The 27,085-nt window shown below is 33.8% G+C and overlaps 4 protein-coding genes and 1 non-coding gene across 11 annotated transcripts; 2 read left to right on the forward strand and 3 right to left on the reverse strand.

Moving 5' to 3' along the window:
• Positions 1 to 1,840: 1,840 nt before the first annotated feature.
• On the reverse strand, positions 1,841 to 3,386 carry LOC101260421 (protein JINGUBANG). Its single transcript, XM_004237035.5, has 2 exons — positions 2,673 to 3,386; positions 1,841 to 2,597 (listed from the first exon to the last, which is right to left on the reverse strand). Exons 1-2 carry the CDS (start codon positions 3,276 to 3,278, stop codon positions 1,914 to 1,916), a joined length of 1,290 nt encoding a protein of 429 aa, XP_004237083.1. The 5' UTR covers positions 3,279 to 3,386; the 3' UTR covers positions 1,841 to 1,913.
• Positions 3,387 to 3,995: 609 nt separating this feature from the next.
• Positions 3,996 to 16,407, reverse strand: LOC101259144 (uncharacterized). Of its 7 annotated transcripts, none has more exons than XM_069296876.1 (19): positions 16,213 to 16,363; positions 15,087 to 15,198; positions 13,689 to 13,898; positions 13,348 to 13,414; positions 12,196 to 12,379; positions 11,738 to 11,790; positions 9,353 to 9,441; positions 8,882 to 9,067; positions 8,517 to 8,581; positions 7,042 to 7,102; positions 6,851 to 6,968; positions 6,690 to 6,771; positions 6,530 to 6,602; positions 6,392 to 6,453; positions 5,198 to 5,293; positions 4,953 to 5,107; positions 4,773 to 4,869; positions 4,419 to 4,496; positions 3,996 to 4,340 (listed from the first exon to the last, which is right to left on the reverse strand). In XM_069296876.1, exons 3-19 carry the CDS (start codon positions 13,738 to 13,740, stop codon positions 4,233 to 4,235), a joined length of 1,626 nt encoding a protein of 541 aa, XP_069152977.1. In that variant the 5' UTR covers positions 13,741 to 13,898; positions 15,087 to 15,198; positions 16,213 to 16,363; the 3' UTR covers positions 3,996 to 4,232. The 7 variants fall into 7 exon arrangements, with proteins under 7 accessions (XP_069152977.1, XP_010319499.1, XP_069152976.1 ...); XM_010321197.3 differs by having other exon boundaries at positions 8,882 to 9,118; XM_069296875.1 differs by having other exon boundaries at positions 8,882 to 9,118; positions 14,865 to 15,198.
• A 2,308-nt stretch (positions 16,408 to 18,715) lies between these two features.
• Positions 18,716 to 19,909, forward strand: MMP2 (matrix metalloproteinase 2). Its single transcript, NM_001320857.1, has one exon. It carries the CDS (start codon positions 18,732 to 18,734, stop codon positions 19,821 to 19,823), a length of 1,092 nt encoding a protein of 363 aa, NP_001307786.1. The 5' UTR covers positions 18,716 to 18,731; the 3' UTR covers positions 19,824 to 19,909.
• Positions 19,910 to 21,263: 1,354 nt separating this feature from the next.
• On the forward strand, positions 21,264 to 22,501 carry MMP1 (matrix metalloproteinases protein 3). The gene has a single exon (NM_001279274.2). It carries the CDS (start codon positions 21,303 to 21,305, stop codon positions 22,404 to 22,406), a length of 1,104 nt encoding a protein of 367 aa, NP_001266203.1. The 5' UTR covers positions 21,264 to 21,302; the 3' UTR covers positions 22,407 to 22,501.
• Positions 22,502 to 23,450: 949 nt separating this feature from the next.
• TRNAN-GUU (transfer RNA asparagine (anticodon GUU)) lies at positions 23,451 to 23,524 on the reverse strand. The gene has a single exon. It is a non-coding gene; the product is annotated as a tRNA-Asn (tRNA).
• Between the last annotated feature and the right edge of the window lie 3,561 nt (positions 23,525 to 27,085).

Consider the following 27,085-nt stretch of genomic DNA (forward strand, 5'->3'; position numbering starts at 1 on the left):
GACAAATCTCGCCTCATAAGCTAACTTTTGAGATTGAGTTTGGCCCAAATGCCATATCTTCGCCCATACAAACTACATACAACTTGAACAATATTGTTGAGCTATCAGTTTCTAATAAAAAAATAAAATTACTCAAGGGAAGTATTGATGACAAATGTGGAGTATATTTAACATACTTATATATCTAATTGACATATATTTCTTGGAGTGTGCTAAATCTGCAAGTCGTCAGCTATATTCAGTATTATTATATTCTTTTATACCAATTAAATATAATTAGATTATCTATTTAAGGGCACCTGTCCAATGAGTTTTATGCTTTCTGGTAATTTTTCTCTACTAATATGTGTAATATACCTTAGGTCAAAGTTTATTGACGTATTTTTGCTCTCAAAATAATAAATAGTACGTATTTTTAAGATTAGCTATATCATCAAGAATGTTTAGTTTATCCTAATAGCGACAGAGAGATAAATGGTGCATTTTTTTCACTAACTTATATTTTACGTGGTGATTTGTCATTGATTGAAAATATTTTATTATGCTAGCAAGGTAGGTAACCTATAATATTAGTAATACAATATATTTTTAAGAGTGTCCTATAATTGACTTGCTATAAGAAATCATCTTTTATTGTTTGTCAACTTAACATTATGGTATAAAAATGTTTTTTTTAATGAGCAATCCTTGGAGAAATTAGAGATCTTCAATTCGTTTTTTGTTTTTTTATCTATCACTTCAATTTTTCTCTAATTTTATGGCCTTTTTTTTTTATTACGAGAGATCTTGATTTTTTTATATATAAGATATTTGAAAATATCATTTTCTTCAGTTTAAATTGTAAGAATGGAAAAGGTCTCAATAGTTCTTTGGTATTCTTTTATAAGATTATCGGCTATTAGATAATCAAACCATAAATATATTATTTAATTATAATAAATGATACAAATTATTTAAATATGATATTTACAAAATATTATGAAATGAACCTCTTGACCACCTGCAAATAGAAAATAAGAAAATGATATCAGATATTTGATGTTGTTTTCAGAAATTGGAATTGCAACTTTAAGCCTAACTCCTAAACCACTAGTAATTAATTAAGCATGACTTTAATCATGATTCCAAGTTTTAATGTAATGTTAACAAGTGTAATGTAGTATCTATAGTTTTTATTTGAATCACTTGAAGCCAAGAGGAAACGGACGATGGGGAAACTCCTTCTTTAGTATGGTGTTCTTTTTTTTTTTCCAAATGAATCTCAAATAGTTAATTGTTGCATCTTGGTTTGGGCACGAATCTGATTAAGTTGTGCTTAATCCAATTTTTTTGTTTATATTGAGCCCAAGAAAATTGAGTCGTCTTTTTTATATTTAGTATGGTGTAGTCCCACATTATTAGAAATTTAAATTCATGATAAATTAATTTGAAAAATATAAACCTTACTAGTTTAAACTGATACTTGAATTCAACTTGATGTATATACAATATTATGTATAAATTATAACTCAATTCAAATGACTTTAACTTAATATTGAAAACAGCACAAAACTTTTACCAACCAGGATTGTGGAGGGTATTTTTTCATCTTTAATTAGAAGTCTCAAGTTTAAATCTCCTGGATACGAAGTTACCTTCTTTAGTGAGCACATTAATCCCAATGTGGGACTTCCTTGAATACGAAATCATCTTTGTTAGAGAGTTGTTTACCTCGACTGTGGGATGACTTTGGACTTCCAAAAACGAAGTAAACAATATCTTGTGAATCTCCCTAGGTAGAGGAAATATCTCTGTCATTTAGCCATGGTGGGACTTTCTAACTAAAAAGAGAGACAGAAAATTAAGTGAGAATAGTCCTCTTTTTATATTTACAATATGTTCCTATTAGTACATATGAAAGAGATGAATCCTAGCTAGAGGTAATTAGGAACCCAAAGTTTCCAAACCTTAACATCACAATCCAAGCTACCACTATAAATGATGTAAGAATTTCCAGAACAAGAATCATTATCATCATACTTTTGAGTATCTAAAGTTGCATTCAAACACTTAACTGGACCTCTATGTCCTTCAAACACAGCCAAACATGAATAACAAAATTTTCCTAATCCTCTTTTCCATATTCTCACTGTTTTATCAGCTGATCCACTACATAACAAATCATTTGACACCACAGCCAAACACAAAATTGATTTTTTATGTCCTCTTATTGCCCCTAACACTTGCAATTTCTCCCACACAATTATAGACCTATCACAAGCACCAGAGTATAAAACACAACCATCTCTACTAAGAGCCAAAGCATTCACTGCTGATTTATGCTTCTCTAGTGCAGTCATAAGAGTGTGTTTATTAGAACCCCCTTCTTGTTGTTTAGTCCATATTTTGATCTTCTTGTCTGCTGAACCAGTGTAAACATCTCCATTATTCGATACAACTATTGAGTTGATCGCGTCGTCATGTGCATTCCATACTGATTCTAGGCATTTGAAATCTGAACTTCTCCAAATCTTAAATGTTCTGTCCCATGAAGCAGAGTAAAGCAGAGAGCCATCTTTCGATAAGGCTAATGCTGACACCGTGTCTACGTGATGTACCTGTTCAGACATAATATAATTAAAACATGATATGATTAAAGATTTTAAATACAAAATTCAATAGTATATACCCACCCATGTGCATTTCTTGTGTCTTCGAACTTGTACGTAGTTCCTTGTCCAAAATAGCTTCACGCAACGATCGTTGATCGTTGGTAAGGTGGCAATGCTCTTGTAATTTCTATTAGGTGTCTCATTGTCAATTTTCCATACTCGGATTTTATGATCTTGGTGGGAACTGAAGAGCTTATCTCCCATCATGACAATAGATTTGATTGCACTTCCACTTTGGCATACTGTCTTTTCTTTTAAACAATTGTCCTGTTTTGAAGAGTTTATGTCACATACAAGGATTTCTCCATTGGAAGAGCCATAATAGAGGTGTTTTTCCGCGATGGATAGGCAAAATATGTAGGAAGAATGGCCTGTTAGTGTGGCTAAGCAGTGGTGGAAGGTGTTTGAGAGATGTTCAACTTGAGAGGATGATATAGAAAGAGAAGGAATTGATGGTAAACTTGGCTGTGAAGAAAATGACCTAGATGATAATGATAATGATCTCGAGGATAATGATATTAATGATGATGAAGAATTTGAGGAAAGATGTCTAGACTCAGTTTGATCACAAGAATCTAATGGTTTTTTCTTTGCTTGACAAAGCAAAGAACATGGAAGAAATCCCATTTTTTTTTCCTTTGTAAGGAAGAGGAAGAAGTTTTAAAACAGCTCAAATAAAGGATGAAATGAATGAATCTGTCTCACTTTGCTATTCCTCCTTGATTATAAATAATAAAGTTGGGAAAGGGTATTTTACCTAAATGGTACTCATCCTAATATAATGAGAGAAGTGGAAAAGTTTTTTTTTTTCATCGGGTGTTTTTATTGAAGGAAAAATAATTTAAATACACAACTATAAGTTTTATATTCTCTAATTTTCCTCTTTTTTTTTAAATATTACATAATTCTTTTTTTTTTAATTTTAGTAGAAGCCTCGACTTATCCATACCACAGAGCCCATTTTGGAGTCGCTTTTCAAATAGAATTTTTTTCTATATATCCATTGAATAGAACTCGAAACTTCTAATTAAGGATAGGACAATCTACTACGACAACACAATCCATGTTGGCAAAAAGTGGAAAATTTAACAAATGAGAGTGACAAAAGGGGTACATATGGGACCAACAAGGGACTATTGAACATGAAAGGTGGAGTCAGGCTAGGAATGGGTGGAATCATCCAAAACCATTGTACTGTGAATGAATCTTGAACCACTTTTTAGGGTCTATGAGGATAATTTTGTTTATTACTTAAGATAAACGTAGATGCTTCTTTAAGGTTTGCCAATTAGTCCCTACATTTTGCACTATTGAATTGTAATAGTCATTGGACATCTGCACCTCTTGAAGTAAATGATGCACCAAAACTACTACCATAAACAAAACAACCACAATTGTCTTTTTCTCTGTACAGACAGATTCTGTAACTTTATTGCATACAGCTCTTGATTTGTTTTTTACTAAAACACTTTTCTATGGTAGAGGTTCAAAATTTGCAAAGATCCAACATGTCAGCGGCACTGAGGTCAAGTCGTCCAAATTTTGATGATCGTCAAGATGACAGATAAACTCAATGCACACTCATACTCCGACAAACTTAGTTAAGGCGGAGGTATCAAGAGCAGTGAACTCTTTCACAGCATTAAGCACATCATGAGCAAGTTTTACAGCATCCTCCTTGCTTGGTGCCTAAAATGATCATATAGTCTAGTATCAGATTATTGTAGTTGCAGAAAATTGTAAGAGCTTAAAAAGAATAGTTACAACCTCAATATTAAGGGGTAGAACAGGGTCATGTAGTGAGAGTCTTAGAAGGAACCACCCGCCAAATCCAGAAACTCTAACCTGTCATCAGACAAAATTGATCTTTAGACTAATACTCCAAATATAAATGTGTGCAGATGTCTAAATATTAGTAAATGAAAGTAAAAGGTCCGACCAATAGCAGGATACGTATAATGATTCAACACATGTAATGACTATGACTAAACAAACAAAATATAACGTCCATAAACAGTTGCCGCTCGCTATGCATTTGAAGGAACTATGATAAGAACTCAGTGATATCAAGAAGAATAACCTCATCTACTTCTGCTTGGACAAAAATCGTTAAAAGCTTACCCCTTCATAGTTAACAGGTGCTTTCAGAAGCTTCGCATCCAACTCAACTGTATTCTCAAGTTGCTTTAACACTGCTTCACCATAATCACGGAAGGATCTGGAGACACAAGCGTGTTCCTCAATTTACAAAAAATTCAATAACCTCAGCCAAATTAAATTGTGAGGGACATTGTAGCATACCCTCCTTGAAGATCTGGGTGATTCTGATCAATCTTTAGTCTAAGTTCAACAGCAACAGCTGGTTCTTCAAGACCCTCCACCATGTCAGTTAAGACTTTGCTTCCTCCGCCTAGTCCTGATGTTCTAGCTGATGCAAGCTTATTCAGTAACTTCACCTGCAAGTGACGAAAACCAACAAATGAGTTTTAGGACTTGTACTGAAGACAAATCATAGAACCCACAGATTAGTATTGGCAGACATGTACCATAAGGTATGCACCATCATCAAGCCAATGATTCTCCTTGAGAGCTCCATGTCCACTAGTTTCAATAGCCAGATGTGCTTCTTCACCAACAGAGTTCTGTCAATATGCTACTATTAAGTACAATCTGTCTCAGAGAAACTTAAAGCTTGGCAACAAAGATTTGAAGCAATACTAGAAAAGCAAAGAAATTGGAAATCGCCAGATTCAGACGCCATCTTTTAAGCCATACTAGTTTTTCAGAGTTGTGGAGCTTGAGGCAATAGTTTCTTCAAGCAGATAAGTTCAGCAAGTTTGAATGTACTATACTAGGCTAAGCTCATGGAGAAAAAGATGAATAGATAGCAGAGGATTCCAGTTCGTCTCAATGCTCAATCCTGAAAGTTTGTGATTATATTGAAGAGTGCGCTCAATTTTAGAAAAAATCCCACAAATTTGGGTTGCTGCTTCTCCCCTGGATCAATAATTTTCAGATTCCTTGATCACCCCTGGTGAGCGAAGTTAAAATAATTCCAATAGAAGAGAAAGTTCAGATGAAAGCATTTCTCTAATAAAACTAGTCACGTGTTTGTGTGGTTAAAGAATTAATTAAAACACTTGGCACAACGCATCCAATTCTTGGTGGAAACTAGTAAATCCATGAATTATAAACAGAACGTTAAAGTTTGAGATAAGTTGTCAAATGCCGAATGGAGGTCAGGGATCAGAGATCACCTTTTTCTTTACTAAAAAGCAAAAGAGTTTGCAAAGAAACAAGTGCTCTCATACAACTTTCTTGAGCAATAAAGTGTTCAGAATATTAGGTAGGATGTTAAGTTACCTTTTCAAGAAAGAGAGTTCTTTTTCCTTTTGGGGGATTGGTGGAGATTATTCAACATAATCCGAAATGTGAAGGACATCAGATATGGATTAAGCTAAAATATACCTATAACTACTATATTTTGGAGAGATGGATTTTCTTTCACCGGAGAAAGGTGAACAAAAGAAAGCTATAACATGATGACCACAAGCACATGAAAAGAATCGAACCATTTTATTTAAGACATCATGTTGTTATCTGAGACTGGGCAATTGGAGGCAACCCAAAAAGACAAAGATAAGATCCATCTTATGATGGATGTGCTAATATGCTTATAAAGACAAAAGGACCATTGAAATGCTACCATCAGAACCATGCATCAAATAGCCAAATCATACCAGACGAATAGCCTCATCAATAACATTCTTGTATCCTCTTTTGAACCTATGATGCTTCCCTCCTGCAATAATATTGTTAAAATTAGCATCCATTCTCATAACAAGGGTATCACAGGTGACTTTGACTCCTCATCTGACCTAGTTTCTTTTCAATAAATGTTGTCAGCCCATCTGATGTTACACTGTCTGTGACAATAGTGGTCCCAGGATGCTGGTCAAACATTAACAGAAGTAGTAAAAGGTTAAGATGCTTGTTAGAGAAGAGTTCTAGAGACACTTGTCAAAAAGAGATACTCACTTCCTCCAAAACAATTGCGGACATTAAAGCAATCAAACGATTTCTGTTAAATTCACGACCACTCGAATCCACAGCCGCAGACCTGACCAGAACATATATCAGAAAAGGGAACCAACAAATGACTACGTCCATTAAAAGAAAAGACTTGTATACTACATCACCTGTCAACATCTGTATCAAAGATGATTCCCAAATCAGCCCTGTTATCAAGTACTGCCTTGGTAATAGCTTTCATGGCTGTCTTATCCTCTGGGTTAGGTATATGATTGGGAAACAAACCTAGCATGAGAATCAAATAATTAGTAAGAGTCACAGAAAAATCTGTATGTGAAAATTGCAGGTTATATCTTACCATCTGGCTCCAAGAACTGACTGCCAGAAGTAATAGCACCCAGAGGCTCAAGCACCTTCCCCTGAAAATCCAGTAAAATAAGAATATGACCAAAGCATCTAAAAAGAACAACAAAGGGAAAAAAGGTAAAAGTGATATACCCTGAGAAAATTTTAAGTTACAAATTAAGCTGATAAACAGATTTCAATATGTCTTAAAGACCTTTTAGATGGTCCTTGAGTTTCGTTTCCCCTAGAACAACTTCAATTGATAACAACTATTGATGCATTTTAGTCCCTTACACATCGACTAGAATTGAAAGACAATGTATCAAATAAAAACATATCCTTTCTTGTGTAACCATCTTAGTTTGACTTAACAGGCTAGTACGGATCTCAAGAGCTAACTTATAATGTATTTCAAAGAAAGTGGACCTAATGGAAGACATAAAGCTGATAATTTGATAAATTTTGGAGTATGATATGCAGTTTGCATTTAAGTTTTGCAGGTATTAAAAAAAGTATATAGAGTAAGGAAAGATTTATAGTTCAGGAAAGTGGGATCACGTTGGCATGACAGCAAAAGAGAGAATATCAATTTCTTTTGGCAATTCAAAGTATTTAAAAAATTTCAATCATGTATTACTAGCTTTTCTCTACTCCTTGTTTTTTTCTGTTCATTCCCCAGTACCCCCAACTGTAATTCCTCATCTTTCATAACTCCTAGAAGCTCCTAAAATCTACATATCTGAATGCAGAGACAGACAATGGTAACTGCATCAAAAGATAATTCCTAAAATATCTTTTCTTAATATTGTAGACCAAGATGAATATGACTGTACTAAGTTATTTAGTTACAACTGTGTACTAGACATCTCAAAAGTCTAATCATCCATCTATACAACATGGAATTTCTTTGTCACATTACAAATACAAGTACAACAGATACCATCTTTTACTCTTAATTGAATTATTCACTCCTTCAAAAGGTCCTACTGTTTCTTTCCCTTGATAGTAACAGAGGATACACAATGGAGTTCATATATTTTTTTAATCTTGGGGTCCAGTTTACACATCATCCAACCGCTCCTTCCCTTCGCAACTTTGGTAGGATGAGACATTGTTGTATGATTAACTAATCAAAAGGAGGTTGTCAGATCACTAAGTTGCTCTATATTCCTAAAGATATCAAAACCATTGAATCTGACAACGATAATGGTGAAAGACCTGACCGGTGATGTGAGATTGGACTATGGAGGTGGGTGGAGACCAATATATCCTGGTAAGGCTGTCGTGGAAATTGATAAAATAAAAAGGTGTTGATAAGTATGTTAGGTTATGGAAATAGACCCAGCCCTATTAATAGCACACACACATCTTTTTCTTCTTGGTTTTTCTTTTAAGCTATAGTTAAGTGTTTTTCTTGGTTCAGAAGGTTTTCATGCAATGTATGGAAGGTGAAAACTGTCAAAGCGCGCAACAAGGCTAAAAACTTACCACAAAGAATCCGCCTGCTCCATTCCCTGCATCAACAATGATATGGAATCCTTCCAGTGGCTTTTCTGAGAATTGAACCACAAAAAAAGGAAAGAGAAAAAAAAAGTGAATGAGCACTAACAAGAGGCTGAACAACACTGGGTCAGAGAAACAATTAAGGTGAATTCTCTGAAAACGGTTGGGATATTTCATTAGATTGGAAGTATACGAAACTCTTTAAACAGGGAGATTCTTAATCGCAGGTCAATACCACCCTGGAAGTTCCCAGTATGATTGGCGTGCCATCACAAATTAATTTTATGATTTGCATCCATTTCCTCGAAACAATGATTATTTTCATTAATACAGAAACATGGTAAAAGTACCTATACTTCCTGCAGCTTTGCGGACTGCTGCTACAAGATTAGATGCATAAACAGACATGTAATCCACTCTTTTCACATCGAGAGAAGCAGCTGTTTCTGCTCCCTTAGAATTTTCATTTGCAATATTTTTGTATATATCAGCAGCTCGCTCCAAGATATCTTTGATGTCAGGCTTCCCAAGTCCACCTGCACTTGTAAAGAACTTGAACCCATTCCTGTTGTAGGGAAGATGGCTTGCTGTTGGCAAACAAAATTATCATACAAAAGAATCATCCAACCAGCACTAAGCCAATTCTATTAATATCAAACTGTATTAACTCCAACCATGAACCAAGCTGCCATACAAGAGAAGCAGCAGGCCATCCCCCACTTGCAAATAATAGATGCTTTAAAAAATTCACACGTCCAAAGATAGAATTATTATTGAATTTACATCCCAATTCATACTAGATAACAAATTCATGCACTCACCTGTTATCATTATGGAACCATCCACTGGACAGGAAAATTCTTCATTTTCGGTAAGAGTGCTATTGAACATGGCTGGAGTGGATGCCAATCTACCATGGGGGATAAGAGGAAGAGGAGGGGGGGGGGGGGGGGGACAGAGAAAGGCTCATTAGGCATGTCATCACTTGAATGACATAGAATAAACAATTTAAACCAAAGAAAGATGATATGCACATATCTCTCTTCAATTTTGTAGATATTAGGAAAGAAAATAAAGCTTCCTTGCATTGCAATGTCTTTACATTCCATAAGAACTTATACAATGAATCCTACAACTAATTAAGAAAATACAGTCAACAACAATAAAAAGAAAATATTATATTCCTATAATTAGGCTAGGCTCTACCCTTACCAGACCCAACTTTGTTGGACTATACTGGGTATGTTGTTGTATAATTACACTAGGAAAAAAGATTTTTCCTAAAATCATGCTAATTTAATTAACACAATCAACACCACCATCCACCCTCAAGTTGGAGCAAGGATGTCCCACATGCCCAACTTACAAAAAGTATGGAAAGCTCTTTTTCTGCCTCTTAAAGCACATCAACTAGTTGTTTTTTCTGACATTACATAAAGCAAACTCAAGATACCACTAGTAGCTTTCTCTTTGATTAAGTGCCGATAAATTTCAATGTTTTGTTCAGTCAAGTTGAACAGAATTCTGAGCTATACTAGTCATCACAAAAAAAAATAAAAAAAAGTACCGAGCTATACTAATTCCAGCTTTGTTGCTGCAGTACTAGGAAAGTCTCCCTTTTTTTAAAAAAAAATAAAGTATGAAATTCTCCCTTTTTCAGACAATCTCAGTTCTTCCAGTAACTTTTGTAGCCAAAGAAGCTTACAAACACCCTGCCCATAGCTGTATATTTTGCTTCCACACTAGATCTGGCAATTATATGTTGTTTCTTGCTTCTCCAAATAATTTAGATTCCCTCCTACAAGTGTACAGTAATCAGACATACATCTTTTGTCAGCTATGCCCAATCTGTGTATGTAAAAGCTTCAATCGTGAGGTGACCATGTTTAGAGAAAAGCAAACTTTTCCCTGGTGTAGACTTTAGATACCGAAAAATGTGAAAGATAGCTAGCTAGCAGCTAGCACCATAAGGATCTTGGGGATCATGCATGAATTGACTCATCAAGCTGATTGAATAGGCTGTGTCTAATCTAGTGAGAGAGAGAAATGAATCCTCCAACCAATATCTCTTCTTATCAACTGACTCTTTAACTTTATCTCTGGTTAGTTACTTGTGATTGCTTTTCAATAGCTGATTCTACTGGCTAGCAACCTGTCATACAGTTTCTTTCAAGAGATCTGGAAGTAAGCGTAGAAGAAAACTCAACCTCTTTTTGAGAAAACTCAACCTCATTTTGAGAAAAAGGAACCCTAGTGCCACAAGGCAGAAAAACCTCACCTCAAAAGGAAGAAATGGCTTTGATAACATATAGATCTGGAGAAAGAAGAGAAAGTTTCTTTGTATTGAGTATATCCTAAGATCTCCTGCGAAGGGGCATTTATACCATGAAACCTATAACTAATTACGGAAACACAATCAATTGAAATATAAAAGAAAATATATTCCTATCATTATGCTAAGGAAAAAGAATGTCTCCTAAAATCGTGCTAATTAATTTACAAAAACAAATCTTACAACAACATTTTCTAGACATCTTAATCGGAAGTGCAAACAAAAATTTTCGTATTCCGAATCCTATGAGAAATGGTGGGGTGGGAACGAAGCAAGTTGTCGTTGTACAGATTTAAATCAAGCTATGTCTTTGATGGCATTATTCAGCATTGTGTTGTATATTAAGGACCAAATATCTGGTTACAGTTGTATCAACCCAAGATATTTCAACCAATCATATCCATAAGACTCCTTTAGAGAACTATAATCAACTTTAGAAATGATTAGCTAGTATTCACTACTCATGCAGAAATTCCTAACCAACAACAGATTGATTGAAACCATTTGTCAAATCTCCAAATTGTTGCGTAAATCTCTAGTGAATGGTCATTGGTGCTGACATATATGAAGTTTCTTATTTGATAAGGGCAGATATGAAGATTCATAATGAATTAATGATTTATCTTTGGGTGGGGGAGGGGGAGAATGTTCAGACTTCTTAGATCTCTTTGAAATAATAATTTGCTTTTCAGTCTTCATATTAAAAAGGTCTATACAGTAGGCCTTACAGCAACCAGCAGAACATAGAACCATATATCACCTTAAAATGATTAAATTCCATTCTTTATAGGTTATGGGTTAGATGAGCGAAGAATCTGTAGTCGGAGTCTGCACATATTAGTTACAAATAGGACCTAAGAAAAGCATCACCAACCCATATTGGATGACTTCAACTCCAGCTCTAGCAAGTCCTCGAGAAACTGCATCCTGACAGATAGCAATCCAGGGTTAATCAACTAGACAGCAATGTACCTCGTGAATGAAAGAATAAAGCACAGAAGTACAAGAGAGAGGATGATGAACTAAGAAGTCCTTAACGGCTACAACACTCTAGAACAGGAAATATTTTCATTTTGATTTTTTTTCATTATCTCTGGGTAAATTCTTCTGTTTTGACTTAACATACAGTGGTAAGCCTATGTTGGTTGGTATGTACAGCCCAACTACAAACTGTGTGTAGTACTAATAAAATCTATCATGCTGTCCACACCATTAGCATTAACTCTAGTCATGTTAACCAGAAAAGAAGCAAACAAAGACATTTCTGCTTAAGGCTGAAATTGCTGATTAAGAAAGTGTACACAGCTTAACTTTCTTATATAGGGTTAGTACCTGTAACTTCTGTGCAGAAATTCGTGAGTCATGACCGACGGAGACTCTTAAACATTTAGAAGAAACATTTTTCTTTTTTGCCAGCAACCAACCAGAAAAACCTGCTGCTATTGCTTCTGTAACTGTCTCTGTGAGAGTAAGAGGTTCCCCCTCAACTCCATCAATAGCTACTCCACGTATATCACTGGGTTAATACAGAGGAATAAATCAGATTGGAACTTATGAATAACTGTTTGTTAGCTACATGCCTACGTCATATATGGATGGGTATCATGGTCTTGCATAGAAGGTTATCTTAGATGGATTCTATATTAAAGATGTCTCTTGAAAATCATATTAAAGATGATATTTGATGAACGTGTCTTTTAAGTTCTCAAAAAACTGTGTCATGTTAAGTTTCTGGTACAATTATCAAATGGAAAATATAGTAGAACATCGTATAGCAAGCAAACCTTAAAGATTTACAGTCAAATGATAAAAACAAAGAAAAGGTAGATATTTATAGAAAAGCTAATGTTAAGAGTCAACCACAGGGAGCTAAAGATCAACAGGAATTCACATTTATCTTAAATACATGTTTAGACCACCATTCTTTCAAGGTTACGGCAAAAAAGTTTTAAATGAAGAAACTTCAGTTAGCAAAAACTTTACCTGCATCGAGAATATGTAAATGATTAGCTAAGCATGATCTGATTCTCTACTAACCATAACAGATGTATCAACACTGACAACACCAGGCTATTAAACATTAAACCAAAAAAAGGAATATCAGCTGGGTTTTTTTATTTTCCTCTTTTTTTCTTCTACACTCACCAATTCACTTACTTTTTTAGAATAAGAGATTCACTGCTTCCATATCATGTAGTACCTTTTTCGCTAATCAAGTTTCAAGCTATGGAGAAGCAAAAAAATAAAAGAGAAAAACAATCGCTATTGTTGCATCATCCTCTCTTTTTCTACCATACTTGCCCATTCAATTGCTGTACAGAATGAAAACTCATCCATTTATCTTTTTCACCAATCTATCGCAAAACAATTGAATATTACTATCCATAAAATTAACCAATTTTGAAACTTATCAAAGGAAGCCAGAAGCATGATAAACTATCCACCTTAAAAAGATGGCAAGTTGAATTAGCAAGAAACAAGTACCTTCCATTCTGAAGCTTAAGAAAGTTGCTTTTCTCAACAGACGGGATTGCAGTGGACGACGAGGCAGCTGCACAAAGATCCATGTTTTTAGCATTATTCAGGATATACAACATGGTTAGTTATGATGCAATCAGAGAGATTACTCATGGTTATGACTCAAAAAATTAGTTAATGATAACTAGAGAAAGGTACACTTGTTGTGGATAAATCAAAAGATTACCAATTTAAGAAAAAAAATAAGCACTGAAAGGAGTGTCACTGAACAATTAGGTATGCTAAACATTTTTGAAAGTTATGGTTTAATCTGAGATCAACCTGAACAGTAAGATTCTAGAACAGACCATTGCAATAAACATTTCCTCGCTTAGATTTTGATAAGGCATCCAGTTGCATGGTGGAGTTGCCATTCCATGCCAACTTCCCTCCTACAGGGGGGAGCAAGTTGCGCCTACTAAGGGTACAATAGTACAATCGGTATTTTGTGCTCAATTCCCTATCCTGCTGGCAGCACTTTGCTACCAGGTTATGTTGGACAACCTTCCCTGATATTGCTGCATGATTAAAGATTTCAAGCATTATTGAAGTAGAGATTGATAAGGTCTCAATTAATAGATCACAGCATCTCAAAAAAATAAAAATCTTGTTACATTTGCTGTGCATGGTCTATAAAATCTTGAGTCAACTTCATTCTGAAGCCATCATGTTTTGATACCTCTTCGTCTTACTCTAACTGCCCAAATATTTCAGACCTATTCCATTTTTACCTAGCGATGCTCATATCTATATACCTATTGCTATAACCTAGTTAATCCAATAAAAATAGCAACGAAAATGAGTTACCCAAGAAATTTCTACCTGGGAATACTATTTAGTCAGTCAAGCAGCAAGTACACAATAGTTCACCAGCCAAAAGCAAAAGTAGGAGGTGGAAATGAAGGAAAAACTAAATACTTTCAAAAAGCAGTTAGCTGGAGAAATATATATTAAGATGGTTCGTACATTTGAAGAGGAGATATGCAGATATCCCGGTGAGAAGGCACAAGAGGTTGATTATGGTCGGTACGAGGAGAGGTAGAGGTAGATCAAAAATGTATTGAGGAGAGGTGATTAGATAAGACATGGCGTGACTTCAGATTACCGAGGACATGACCTTAGATAGGAGGGTGCCGTGGATGTATACTAGGGTAGAAGATTAGTAGGTAGGGGAATGTTGTCTTGCTTTTCGAAGGATTTAGACTTGTTGGTGTTTGTCATTGTACTAGCCGGATTATTGTAGTTTTTTCTTTTGATATTGATCATCGTCTGTTGATTAGTGTATTTCGATTATATCACTATTTTGTTGTTCTTGTTCCTTTCTTATAGGCTTTGCACTGATTTCCTTGTTAGTTGCTATGTTTTCTACATTGTTTTCTTTCTTTTTTTTACTTGGATTTGCTTCACTCGAGCTTAGGGTCTTTCAAAAATAGCCTATCTACCCCCACGAGATAGTGGTAAGATCTACGTACACTCTACCTTACCTGGACTCCACTTGTGGGATTTCACTGGATATGTTGTTGTTGTAATAATATCCTATGTTGCTCGGACTCTTCAAAATCGTCAATAGATGCATGTTGAATTCTCCAAAAGTAGTGCATCTTGGAAGAATCCAAAACGGGTGCGGCATCGAAATTGAAGAGTTCGCGCAACTTAAATAATATCCTAAAGACGATATCAGACATGCAGAACATAGGAAGCCTTACACAGATCGCCTAGGTTGCCCCCAATATGATTTCTACCGTGGTGATGCCCGTTCCACCCTATTATGCCAGATTATCATCAAGTACTGTATTGTGTTTTCCCTTACATGCGTTCCTATATCATTTGAAGGAAAAAAGTAAATTTCCATTTAAAATGATAAATATTGGTTGACGTCCACTATTATGTATGAACATAAGGAATAAAGAATACTAAAAGACCCTTAATATTGTAAAATTTAATTGTCCTCTACCTCCCAGCCAGATTGTCATCTCTATCCCTGGCCCTAACAACTTCGTACCTTCTCCAATTTTTATGTAGGAACTAGGATGTGTTTGGTATGAAGGAAAATATTTTCAACCGAAAATGATTTCCTAGAAAAAGATTTCTTAGAAAACAAGTGGGTTTCTTATTTATTTTCTAGTGTTTGGTAAGTAAACAAGAAAAATTAGTATCCCAAAAACATTTATATGTTATTTAGCAAACTACAACACCCCAAGAATTCTAAGATAAGATACGAACCAGTATTTGTATATGTATAGGGTCAGAACCCTATGATATATAATTGTACATAGGTGTTAATATCAATTCCTAAGTGTGGTAAGTATATTTGATGTGAATCAAGGTCACAAGAAATCTCTAGCACTAAATTGAGTTCAAAGTTCCCCAACCGATTAAGTTTTTGCATAAGATCATCCAATGATCAACTTCAAGCAAGCATACAACTTATCATTATGTGTCTCAATATTCACCAAATTAAAGATATTTAAGTCTTTTTTCCAACTCTACCAAGTGTTCGTGTTCGTGAATTTGAGTCCATAGTAAAAAGTTATGATTTTTTTACAGCAGGCTAAAATTTTCAGTAATATGACTTGAGTTATCATACAACTCTTACTTTGATAGTACCACCCGAACTTTGACCCGTGGAGAAGTTGAGAGAGCCCGAAATCATCCCACTTATACTGAAACTACACCTTTACTGACTAAACTAGACTAATTCTGTGTGCGCTATTCATCATAATCGACAAAATTCAAGGCGACAGAAAACAATTGATCAACTACAATCAAAAGGTCATCTTCAATAGAAAACAATCAGCAATTAGAAGAATGAGCGGCGTAGTTAAATATTACCTGCCATTTTGGGGACACGCAGATGCAGGATCTCGATTACGATATTGAGGGATAGAAGGAGAGTGAGGATGATGGGCGGAGAACGAGAAGTATATCTAAAGTACTATCAAGGAATAAACAAATGAGGCACCGAGTTGGTGGCGTCCACGACAAACTGTTACACCAGAAAAATCAAGAATATATCATTTTTTAATTATTTTGTCATTAAAATAGTCCGTTTTAACCTATCAAGAAAATATAATTCTTTTAATTATTTTGTCATTAATATTAAATACTTATATACAAAATTATTTTTCTAATTAGTATGTCAAGTCAATATGAACTGAAGTTGAGATGAACCTTGCTATTAAGGTCGTCAGTTCGAGCCCCAGCAGGGCCGCTGGAGGCATTATAAATCGATCGCGTCCCGTGAAATTAATCGTGGTGCACCCACCTTGAAATAGCGGGATTCGATGAATACAGCTAATTGGGTTCACAAAATGATACCCGAAAACTACGGCAAAAAAAAAGAATAAATAAATAATTCCTCGGTCTATCTTTTATCATTTTTATTTCATGCAAAAAAGGTTATGTTACATAAATTTTTTTACTCTTTGATGAAATAATACAGAACAACACAAATATTCAGAAATTGTCCTAATTTACAAATTTTATAACTTTTTTTGTTTTTTCTTTCACATCGTATCAAGTCAAATGATACCTTTATATTATATAAAACGAAAAAAGAATACTATATACCAAAAACTAATGTAACAAATATAAATCTTAATTCTTTTAAAGATATTAATAATAACATTATGTTGAGAAGTGCAGGGATACCAATATTGGAAAACATAAGCCATCCATTTCTCCATACATTTTAGTTGACTATATATTGTAAGGCAAACCTAAACAAAAGCTTGTCCATTCCTCATAAAAACAATACAAAAAAGGAACTTTTTTTCTCTTCTGGTGATTGTTGATTTGTGAAAAAAACAATAATTATTCACAAATTAAATATGAGTAATCCATGGGGTAGCATCGAGAATTCAAAGACGCTGGGCGATCAGCCGAAGCTATCGAAAAGAGTGAGTGATAAATTTGAAAGAGGAATGGAGAAAACAAAGGTGGCTGCCTCCGCAGGAATGAAGAAGGTTAAGGAAGGAACCACCGTAAGTGTCAATTGGATGAAAGTCAAGTATAACAAGCACAAACTCACCAACGCAAAAAAATAACCATGCACAAATTAAACTTGCTTAAATATTATATATTGTAATAACCAAAACATAATGAGAAATGTACGTCTTTCTTGTTTATGGTTATTATATGTTCTACACATGAAAATAACTCAAATGATAATCATACTCTTGCTTGGATTATATTCCTTTAATCTTCTCTCTGCGTGTGTTTCTAACATATTTGTTATATTCATGTTTTTTCACTCCTTCCTTTTATTTTATTTCCTACATTACAAGGAGTAGATAAAGTTATAATCTCTTATGAGAATTTGATTATTTACGTAATTATTTTTAACAAGAAATTGTTGCTATTATTTGATGTCCTTCAATAATATTGGAGTTTGTCATATAATCACATTTTAGCACACAGAAATACAGAAACATTCAAAAGATAGTACAAATACTATCTATCCTTCATTAAAAATAATTGAATCAAGATGAGGGAATCAAAGTATTGAAAAATACTATGTGTACACCCTGCTGCGAATTTTGATCAAACTGAACCATTATCTAAAGCAATTTATCAAAATAATATATTTTTCTAAAATTTTACAAAACTAGTATAAACGTATTTCACAGTAACGTTTTAGGGTATACTTTGTTTTTAAAAACTAACAGCGTTAGGTTGATATACATTACTGTAAGTAACGTTTTACTCCTAAAACGTTATTTTGAGTAACGTTTTACTCCTAAAACGTTTCTGTGAGTAACAATTTAGGAGTAAAACGTTACTTTGAGTAACGTATATCAATCTAACGCCCCCAACTTTTAAAAAATAAAATATACCCTAAAACATTACTGTGAAATACGTTTATACTAGTTTTGTAAAATTTTAGAAAAATATATTATTTTGATGAATTGCTTTAGATAATGGTTTAATCAAAACCTCCTGTGCTGCTCCACCACATGCCTGGCAACTTCTTATGTGATAGTTCTTTGTCATTTCGTCTTCACCTAAACAACAAATTAACCCACTACTCAACACGTTTATTACACATATAAAATAATTATGTTTTAATTTTTTTTTAAAAAAACAACATAATATAATAGATTAGGCTATTCTTTCTTTTAATTATGAATTTAATATAACAATGCACATTTTCGCCAACAGTCAAATCAAGTCCACTTGAAATACTTTATAGTTTGTCTAGGTTACTGCTCAACACGTTTATTTGTCATTTTCGTTGACCAAAATTATGAGTGTAATGATGTAAAAATTTACAGCAAATTATGTTAAAATTAGCTGAAGGGCCTATAAATCTCAAATACCATCTAATAACAAAAACAAAAAGAAACTTTGGAATGAGGAGGATTCATCTATACATCGCCATTGCTTATGTTGTAATATTTCAAACTAGTTGTTCAGCTCATTTCTTTCCAAATATTTCATCAATCCCTTCTTCATTACTCAAACCTAATGCCACTGCTTGGACTTCTTTTCAAAAGTTGTTAGGATGTCAACCTGGTCAGAAAGTCGATGGCATTGCTAAAATCAAAAAATATTTTCAACATTTTGGTTACATTAATAATTTGACTAGTTTTAATTTCACTGATGAATTTGATGATACTCTTGAATCTGCTCTCAAGACGTATCAGAGAAATTTCAACCTCAAAGCCACCGGTGTGCTCGATGCGCCCACCATTCAGCATCTCATAAAACCCAGATGTGGAAATGCCGATCTAGTTAACGGTACTAGTACTATGAACGCTGGAAAGCCGCACACGGTGGCTCACTACTCCTTCTTTCCTGGAAGACCAAAGTGGCCCGAGGGTAAGACTGATTTGACTTATGCCTTTCTACCGGCAAACAATTTGACGGATGATATTAAGAGTGTCTTCTCACGTGCGTTTGATCGGTGGTCGGAGGTAACCCCGTTGAGCTTCACGGAAATACCGTCATTTCAATCGGCTGATATCAAGATCGGATTTTTAACCGGAGATCACAATGATGGAGAGCCGTTTGATGGTCCGATGGGGACATTAGCGCACGCGTTTTCACCGCCGGCGGGGCATTTTCACTTGGACGGCGAGGAAAATTGGGTCGTCGACGGTGTGCCGGTAAATGAAGGGAACTTTTTTTCTATATTGTCGGCTGTGGATCTCGAATCGGTTGCGGTTCATGAAATCGGGCATTTATTGGGTTTGGGTCATTCATCGGTAGAAGATTCGATTATGTATCCGAGTTTAGAATCGGGTATTCGAAGAGTGGAGCTGGTGGAGGATGATATTAAGGGGGTTCAGGAATTATACGGGTCAAACCCGAATTATACTGGGACCAATACAACATTGACTCCGAGCGGCCTGGATAATGATACGAATGGAGCCCCGATTCGTAGCTCAGTATGGATTCATGGGTTTTTATTGGTGGTTGGATTTTTCATTTATTCAATTTAATAAATAACAGCTGTACTTTTTGTTCCCTTTATATGAGATTGTATGGTATCATTGTGGGTATGGATAGATATTTATTTCGGGATCAAGATAGACTGTGTCACCAACTGTCTAACAACCCGGAGATCCATAAACCAGAACAATTCAATTATTCATCCCTTTTGACTAGATAGAAACGATAATGTGTTTAACAAAAATAAATCCATGTAAAAACAAGTTGAAGTCATTGCAAGTGCCACTGAGTACTATTTCATGATCTGAAAAAAGAAGCAAGTATCCAAATCAAATGGAAACCTTCAACTCAACATAGATCACTCAGGATTGGGAGAGTCGCGCCCGTTTTAAGTTAAAATAACTTTTAAACAAATCTTCAAGTGTTTGGGTAAAATTTGAAAATAACAAAGATCAATCAAAAATCATATGTCAAAAGTTAATCCAATCAGGCTTTAATGAATCGACTAGCTTCACAGAAAAAAAAAAACCGGTCCAACTGAGGCAGAACTAACTCGATGGTCAAGCAACTCAACACAGATGAAGAATCAGCTGGCGTTCACGTCGGGTATATGGAAGGTTGAGAGAGTCGTACAGAAATCTGGCAGCCAAAGTAGTTGAACCTCCACATTTGACTTTTCTTCTTCTTCTTTTTTTTTTTCCCTCAACCAGTCCCCACATTTGACAACATGAGCAATTTTTTAGCCTTTTTTTCTTCTATTTTAGGTTAAGGACGCAATTGACTATTATGTCAATCCTACAAAGTGCTCAGAGGTCGTTTGTTACAATTATACATTAGTTACCAGAGAATATATATATTATTTTATGTAAAGATTATTTTAATATTAGTTATGCTATGTTAAACTGCAAATTTTAAATAGTGAATTGGTTTATGCATACCAAAAGAATGCAGCCAAATAAGATATATTACTTATAAATAATTTAATATATAAATAACTTAGCTTCTAAAGGCTACAAACTACGCCATATGTGCATTCAATGCTAGTGAAGGAGAACAAAATGGTCTTGGAACTCATCGACGGACCATAAGTATGAAAACTCGACTGGACTAAAACCGTCTATGGCATCATCAAACACCATTTTTGAATGTCTATAAATATTTCTTAGGTTCTAGGTCAATATAACATAGAATTGTCACATGAAACATAAAATTAAATAATATATCATAACATTTCATTTTGATTTCCCCCAATTAACTTCAAATAGTATTCCAACATGTTATCCAATAAGGACAAAGCTTAAACCCCCATACCTGTGTAGCAGCCAATAGCCATCAAAGAAGTATTCCAATTACTTTTGAAAAACTTCCAAGAAACCACGACGTGTTGACGATTGATTTTTTGTAGTCAAATATATTACGCACAACTTTTCTTCTATTCGAATCGTTCAAACACACACATATATATATAATAAAGAGCAGAGAGAAGTTGCAAGTAAGCAAATTAGAACAATTTAGCAAGCAAGTTTCTGATGAGGATTCCTTTATTCATCGCCATACTTTTTGTTCTTAGTGTTCCATTTCCATCTTCAGCTCATTTCTTCCCAAATATTTCTTCAATTCCTCCTAATTTATTGAAACCAAATGCCACTGCCTGGGATGCTTTTAACAAGTTATTAGGATGCCATTCCGGTCAGACGGTCGACGGCTTAGCGAAAATCAAAAAATATTTTCACTACTTTGGATACATTAATAATTCTTCCACTAACTTCACTGATGATTTTGATGATACTCTTGAATCTGCTCTCAAGACCTACCAGCTTAACTTCAACCTCAACACCACCGGTGTGCTCGACGCGAACACCATTCAGCATCTCATAAAACCCAGATGTGGAAACGCTGATGTAGTTAACGGTACTAGTACTATGAACTCCGGTAAGCCACCGGCAGGTTCTCCGACGATGCACACCGTAGCTCACTACTCCTTCTTTCCGGGAAGTCCACGGTGGCCGGCGAACAAGAGAGATCTGACATATGCTTTTGCACCGCAGAATGGACTGACGGATGATATTAAGATTGTGTTCACACGAGCGTTTGATAGGTGGTCGGAGGTGACTCCATTGACGTTTACTGAAATAGCATCGTACCAATCGGCTGATATTAAGATCGGGTTTTTCAGCGGAGATCACAACGATGGAGAGCCGTTTGATGGTCCTATGGGGACATTAGCACACGCGTTTTCCCCACCGGCGGGGCATTTTCACTTGGACGGCGAGGAGAACTGGGTGATCGACGGTGCGCCGATAGTTGATGGGAATTTCTTTTCTATATTGTCGGCGGTGGACCTTGAATCGGTTGCGGTTCATGAAATCGGGCATTTATTGGGTTTGGGTCATTCATCCGTAGAAGATGCTATTATGTACCCGACTTTAGGAGCGGGTACCCGAAGAGTCGAGCTTAGAAATGATGATATATTGGGAGTCCAGGAGTTATACGGGTCTAACCCGAATTATACTGGGCCAAACCCAAATTTGACTCCGAGCCAAGAGAGTGACACAAATGGAGCCCCGATATTTGAGTTATCATGGTTTCATGGGTTTCTTGGTTTATTCTTTGCTTTGTTCATTCAACTGTAGTTGATGGCATGATGTGATTATTTTTTAATACTATATACTTGATTCATCTTTTTCATTTTAGATGGTTTAATTTGATTATGGTTGTAATTTGTAAACTTTTATTTTCTTTGTATAGATGTTTATATTATTGTCTTATCGAATTGTTCAACTAGTTTTAAAAATTCAAAAATATTATTAAGAAAAATGAGTTTTTTCAAATGGAACTTAAAAGAAAAACAAGTTTCACCATGAAATTTCCTCCATAACACATGTTGTGATATTACCTTGACCCTTTCCAAAATGAAAACTATGGAATTTGTCCACTTAGCTAAGGGGTCTAGGGCCATTGCTTCAATATTATTTCTAAACAATCAATAAATTTCTAAATAAATTACTTCTAGATTAGATGCGCTTGAATCCTCTTAGGTACGGAGTAATCTTTGTTAGAGAGTGTTTTAACCTCCTAATTTGGGACTTCCCGTCGCGAATCTAGATTTTAATCGGGTTCCAATGAGGATATTGGATACTATGTGAGAAATCAAAAAATAAATTACTTCTGGACTAGATGCACTCGAATCGAGTCACCTTTGTTAGGGAGTGCTTTAATGTAGGACTTTCCTGCGCGAATGTAGATTTAGTCGGACTCCAATGTGGATATCGAGGGAAATCAATCAAACAAAGTACTTCTACACCAGATGCACTTGAATCCCCTTAGGTATGAAGTCACCTTTTTCAGGGAGCGATTTACCCCCCCCCCCCCCCCCATAATGTGAGACTTTCTAGCACAAATTTAGATTCAGTGAGACTCCAATATGGATATCGGACATCGACTGGGAAACAAAAAAAAAATTAAAAATTCTATACTAGATGCACTTGAATCCCTTTGGATACAAAAGTCACCTTTGTCAGAGAACGATTTACTCCCCTAATGATGTGGGACTTTCCAACACGAATTCAAATTTAATCGGACTTTAATATGAATATTAGACGCCGAGTGTGATACCAAAAATAAATATTTCTACACTAGATGCATGAAGCTACTTTGGTAGGTCAAAAAATATTAAACGCTAGAAGGAGGGCTTGAACCTCCGACCTTGTGGTTAACAGCCACACGCTCTAACCAACTGAGCTATTCCAGCTTATTGGTATATAAATGTCTTGTTCTATTATATAAATGCTTTAAGTGAAGCACACATTGTTTTCTTAGTGCATACACTTAAATTGTTTCATAGTTTTTTTTAATCACTTCTAATTGTATCTTAAATATTCAAATTCTTTCTTTCCTCTTTAATTTGTGTTGTAAGTTTTCTCTTAATTTTTCTCCATTGTACATCAAATTTATTTGCATAACATAGATGTTCTACATTGAGGTGTCAAGATAAGAGTGTAGGTCATTACATTTTTATATTACACAACAACTTGGAGTCTAGTTATTATTTTTTGCACAAAACTACATATTCCAAATAGATTGTACAATTAGGAGATAAATTTTGCTGTACGGATATCATGAATGTATCTTTTTGGATGATATTTAATACGAAGACTCGAATTCGAGAAATCTGATTAAGGGATGAATAGATCCACTTCACCATTTCATTTCTGTTTTACGTTTGAAGATTTTATTATATCATATCATATATATTATTATAAGTGGAAAGCTCCTAACATTAAAGTTAGATTACCATTTTGCACTTAAAATAAAATACAATTTAATTAAATATCTAATTACTACTTAAATAGTATATAGTTATCACTGATTTAAAAACTTTTTTCATTAAAAGATTACATCAATTCTTTACATGATCAATTAATTATGTCCAGAATTGAGAGAAGATAGGAAGTTGGAAAAAATAATTTCATATAGACCGAATTCATTGAATTGTATAAATTAAATAATAATAGTTCTTTGGCAATTAAAACGTTACCAAGATTTACTGAATAAATGTTTGCATTTTGAATAGGCACTACCATATAGAATAAAAATTGAATATGAAGGGTCAGTTCCCACTACTACACAGGATCAGTTTCGAAATTAAAGTTGAATTTTAAAGGTCATTATCTAATACTATTTAAGACCAACTTATTAAGATGGATGGTAATCACATGAGATTGAATGGAGGAAATCTCGTAATTCAACATGGAGAAGAAAAAAGAGTTGAAAGCTGCAAATGAGGGAAACAAAAAAATGTTGGAAGCTGCTAATCAAGAGAAGAAACAGAAGTAGCGGAAAAAAAAAGAAAAGTAAATTAAATACAGTCTTTACGTTAATATGTTTGACGCCAAGAATAAGAAAGTTACTATTTGTCATTTATTCATCAGAATGTGAAAACTTGCTTTGCAATATATATCCTCTAACTCATCAAACTTGCTTTCTTTTCTCCATTTTCATCAACTCGATATAACTGTAGACTTTAAATTTAATTACGTCGTGAGCCTTTGGGATAGTAAATATCAATTCAAATTTGTCATTCTTCTTCTTTCTTCTGCTTGTGTATTTTAATAATTTTGAACTTCCTTTTAAGTGATTTTTTAAAAATTCTTTTCGGATTTTAATTGCCCTTAAATTGCAGAAGATTTGTTTAGAAGATACAAATGTGACTGGAAATTTTTGTCAGCACAATATTTTGATGAATTGAGTAATAATATTCTCTTTTCTTCTTTTTGAGTAAAGAATGATAATATTCATCTTAATAGGAAAATTCACCAATTGTTATAATAAGTTTAATTAAAATAGTAATGATTTTTGAATTTTCTTAGATTAATTTCTATTATTATTATTATTATTATTATCATCATTATTATTATTATTATTATTATTAATAATAATAATAATAATAATAAAAGTGAAAAGCTTTTTACTTTACAATTGGATTATCATTTTACCCCTACTATAAATTAAAATATTATAAAATATTTAATTAGTCAAATATTAGAATTCTCAATAAGTTTTCTCTAATATATATTTGTATTCATAACTGAATTTTTATGCAACCTATAATTACAATATTAATATGTATTAACCTCTCACAATTGAATTATTATTATTATTAAAATATTATTTTGCACACCTTAAGTATAAGTTAAATAAAATTCATTTAATTAATTTTTCAATTACATAAATTGAACGGGATTTGGAAGTGGAAAAATGATTCTTTAATGCCCAGAGTCATACATGATAATTGCTTTAATTAACACATCATGTATTACTTTACCAAACTCTTACATTTCCTATAATTTATCTTCTCATTTTCTTAACTTGACTTATCAAATTCTAACACTTTTAAATTAGTAATCAATCTTTGTTAATATAACATCAGTAGTTCATTAACTATTTAAGTGTAGGTTAATTAGTATTATGTCAAAAGAAATTTCAAAGAACATAAAAAGCACTGTATAAAGGTAACAAATGATTTCCATTTCCTTCAAGTTTTGTTTCTTTAGTTAAGCATCTGACCTTCCTTCTAAGTTTCTTTCTTTTTCCTTAAATTTTTCCTTTTGCATGAACTTGAAAATGGAAAATGGAGAAACATGCATAGTTGATACATGTTGGAATTGAATAATTGTCATATCAATTTACATGCAACATTCAAAATAATTTTAATTGCTTTTTTTTTGCTACTTTTATTTTCAAAACTAAATATACATGTAATTTTTAAAATAGTATTAATGAAAACACGCGCAACGCGCGTGCACAGAAACTAGTATTATTATAAGCATGAAGCTCAAAACTTAAAAGTTGAATTACTATTTTGCCCCTCTAATAAATTAAAGTTTTTATAATTTTCATATATATATAATCTTCTTATTCTCATTCCATAATTTTGACCTTTCAAATTTCTAACACAAATGTAAATAAAAAGTAGATTCATGTATCTTTAAAATTAAATTTCATCTCTATCTTTTTTATATTTTTTTAACAATAATTCATGTGACTTTTCATGTTTCCATAATTTTATTCTATAAATTTAACTTTTTTAAGAAAAACTTTTATTTACCACTCCTACAATTCTTGTGTGTAGGAACTCTAAACATGTTAAACAATGTCACAATTTGAGGTGAAAGTTGTGAGATTCCCTTCAGCAGTCACGAGAATAGACAAGAATTCAATTACTGAAGCATCGGAGCTTGATGTGTTAGTTCTATACTTATTTATAGTAAGAATTATAACAAGACTTTTTGTCTCTCTTCATATAGTTGAATTCTTGTTTTAGTAGCAAGTTGCTCTAAATTCATATTTGTATTTTGTATGCTCAAATGTTCAGTTTCATTATAGAGACAAAAATAAAATGAAATGCCTAATCATCTTGCTCATCTGTACCTTTTTTTTTTGCTTCGTACTTATAATTATATATATATATATATATATTAATTTTCATCTTTAAGATTGAGTGTGACAAAATAGGATGTTAACTCTTTTCTTTTCTTTTTATGAAAAAAAAAAGGGTGAAACATATAATATTAGATTAATGGTGGATAAGTTATGTATGAAGAGAAAATTAAATTTTATATAAAAATAGTAGTTATTTATAAATATTCTGATATTCAAAATATAAATAATAAGACTTTTTACATCATAGTTTTAAATATTTACAGTTAACTAATTAGTTTAAAGTGTTTGTGGATAAAAATTTGAGGGATAATGCACAAGTACCCCCTCAACCTATGCCCGAAATTTCAGAGACACACTTATACTATACTAA

The sequence above is a fragment of the Solanum lycopersicum genome, chromosome 4 (assembly GCF_036512215.1).
Source record: "Solanum lycopersicum chromosome 4, SLM_r2.1".
Classification (NCBI taxonomy): Eukaryota; Viridiplantae; Streptophyta; class Magnoliopsida; order Solanales; family Solanaceae; genus Solanum; species Solanum lycopersicum.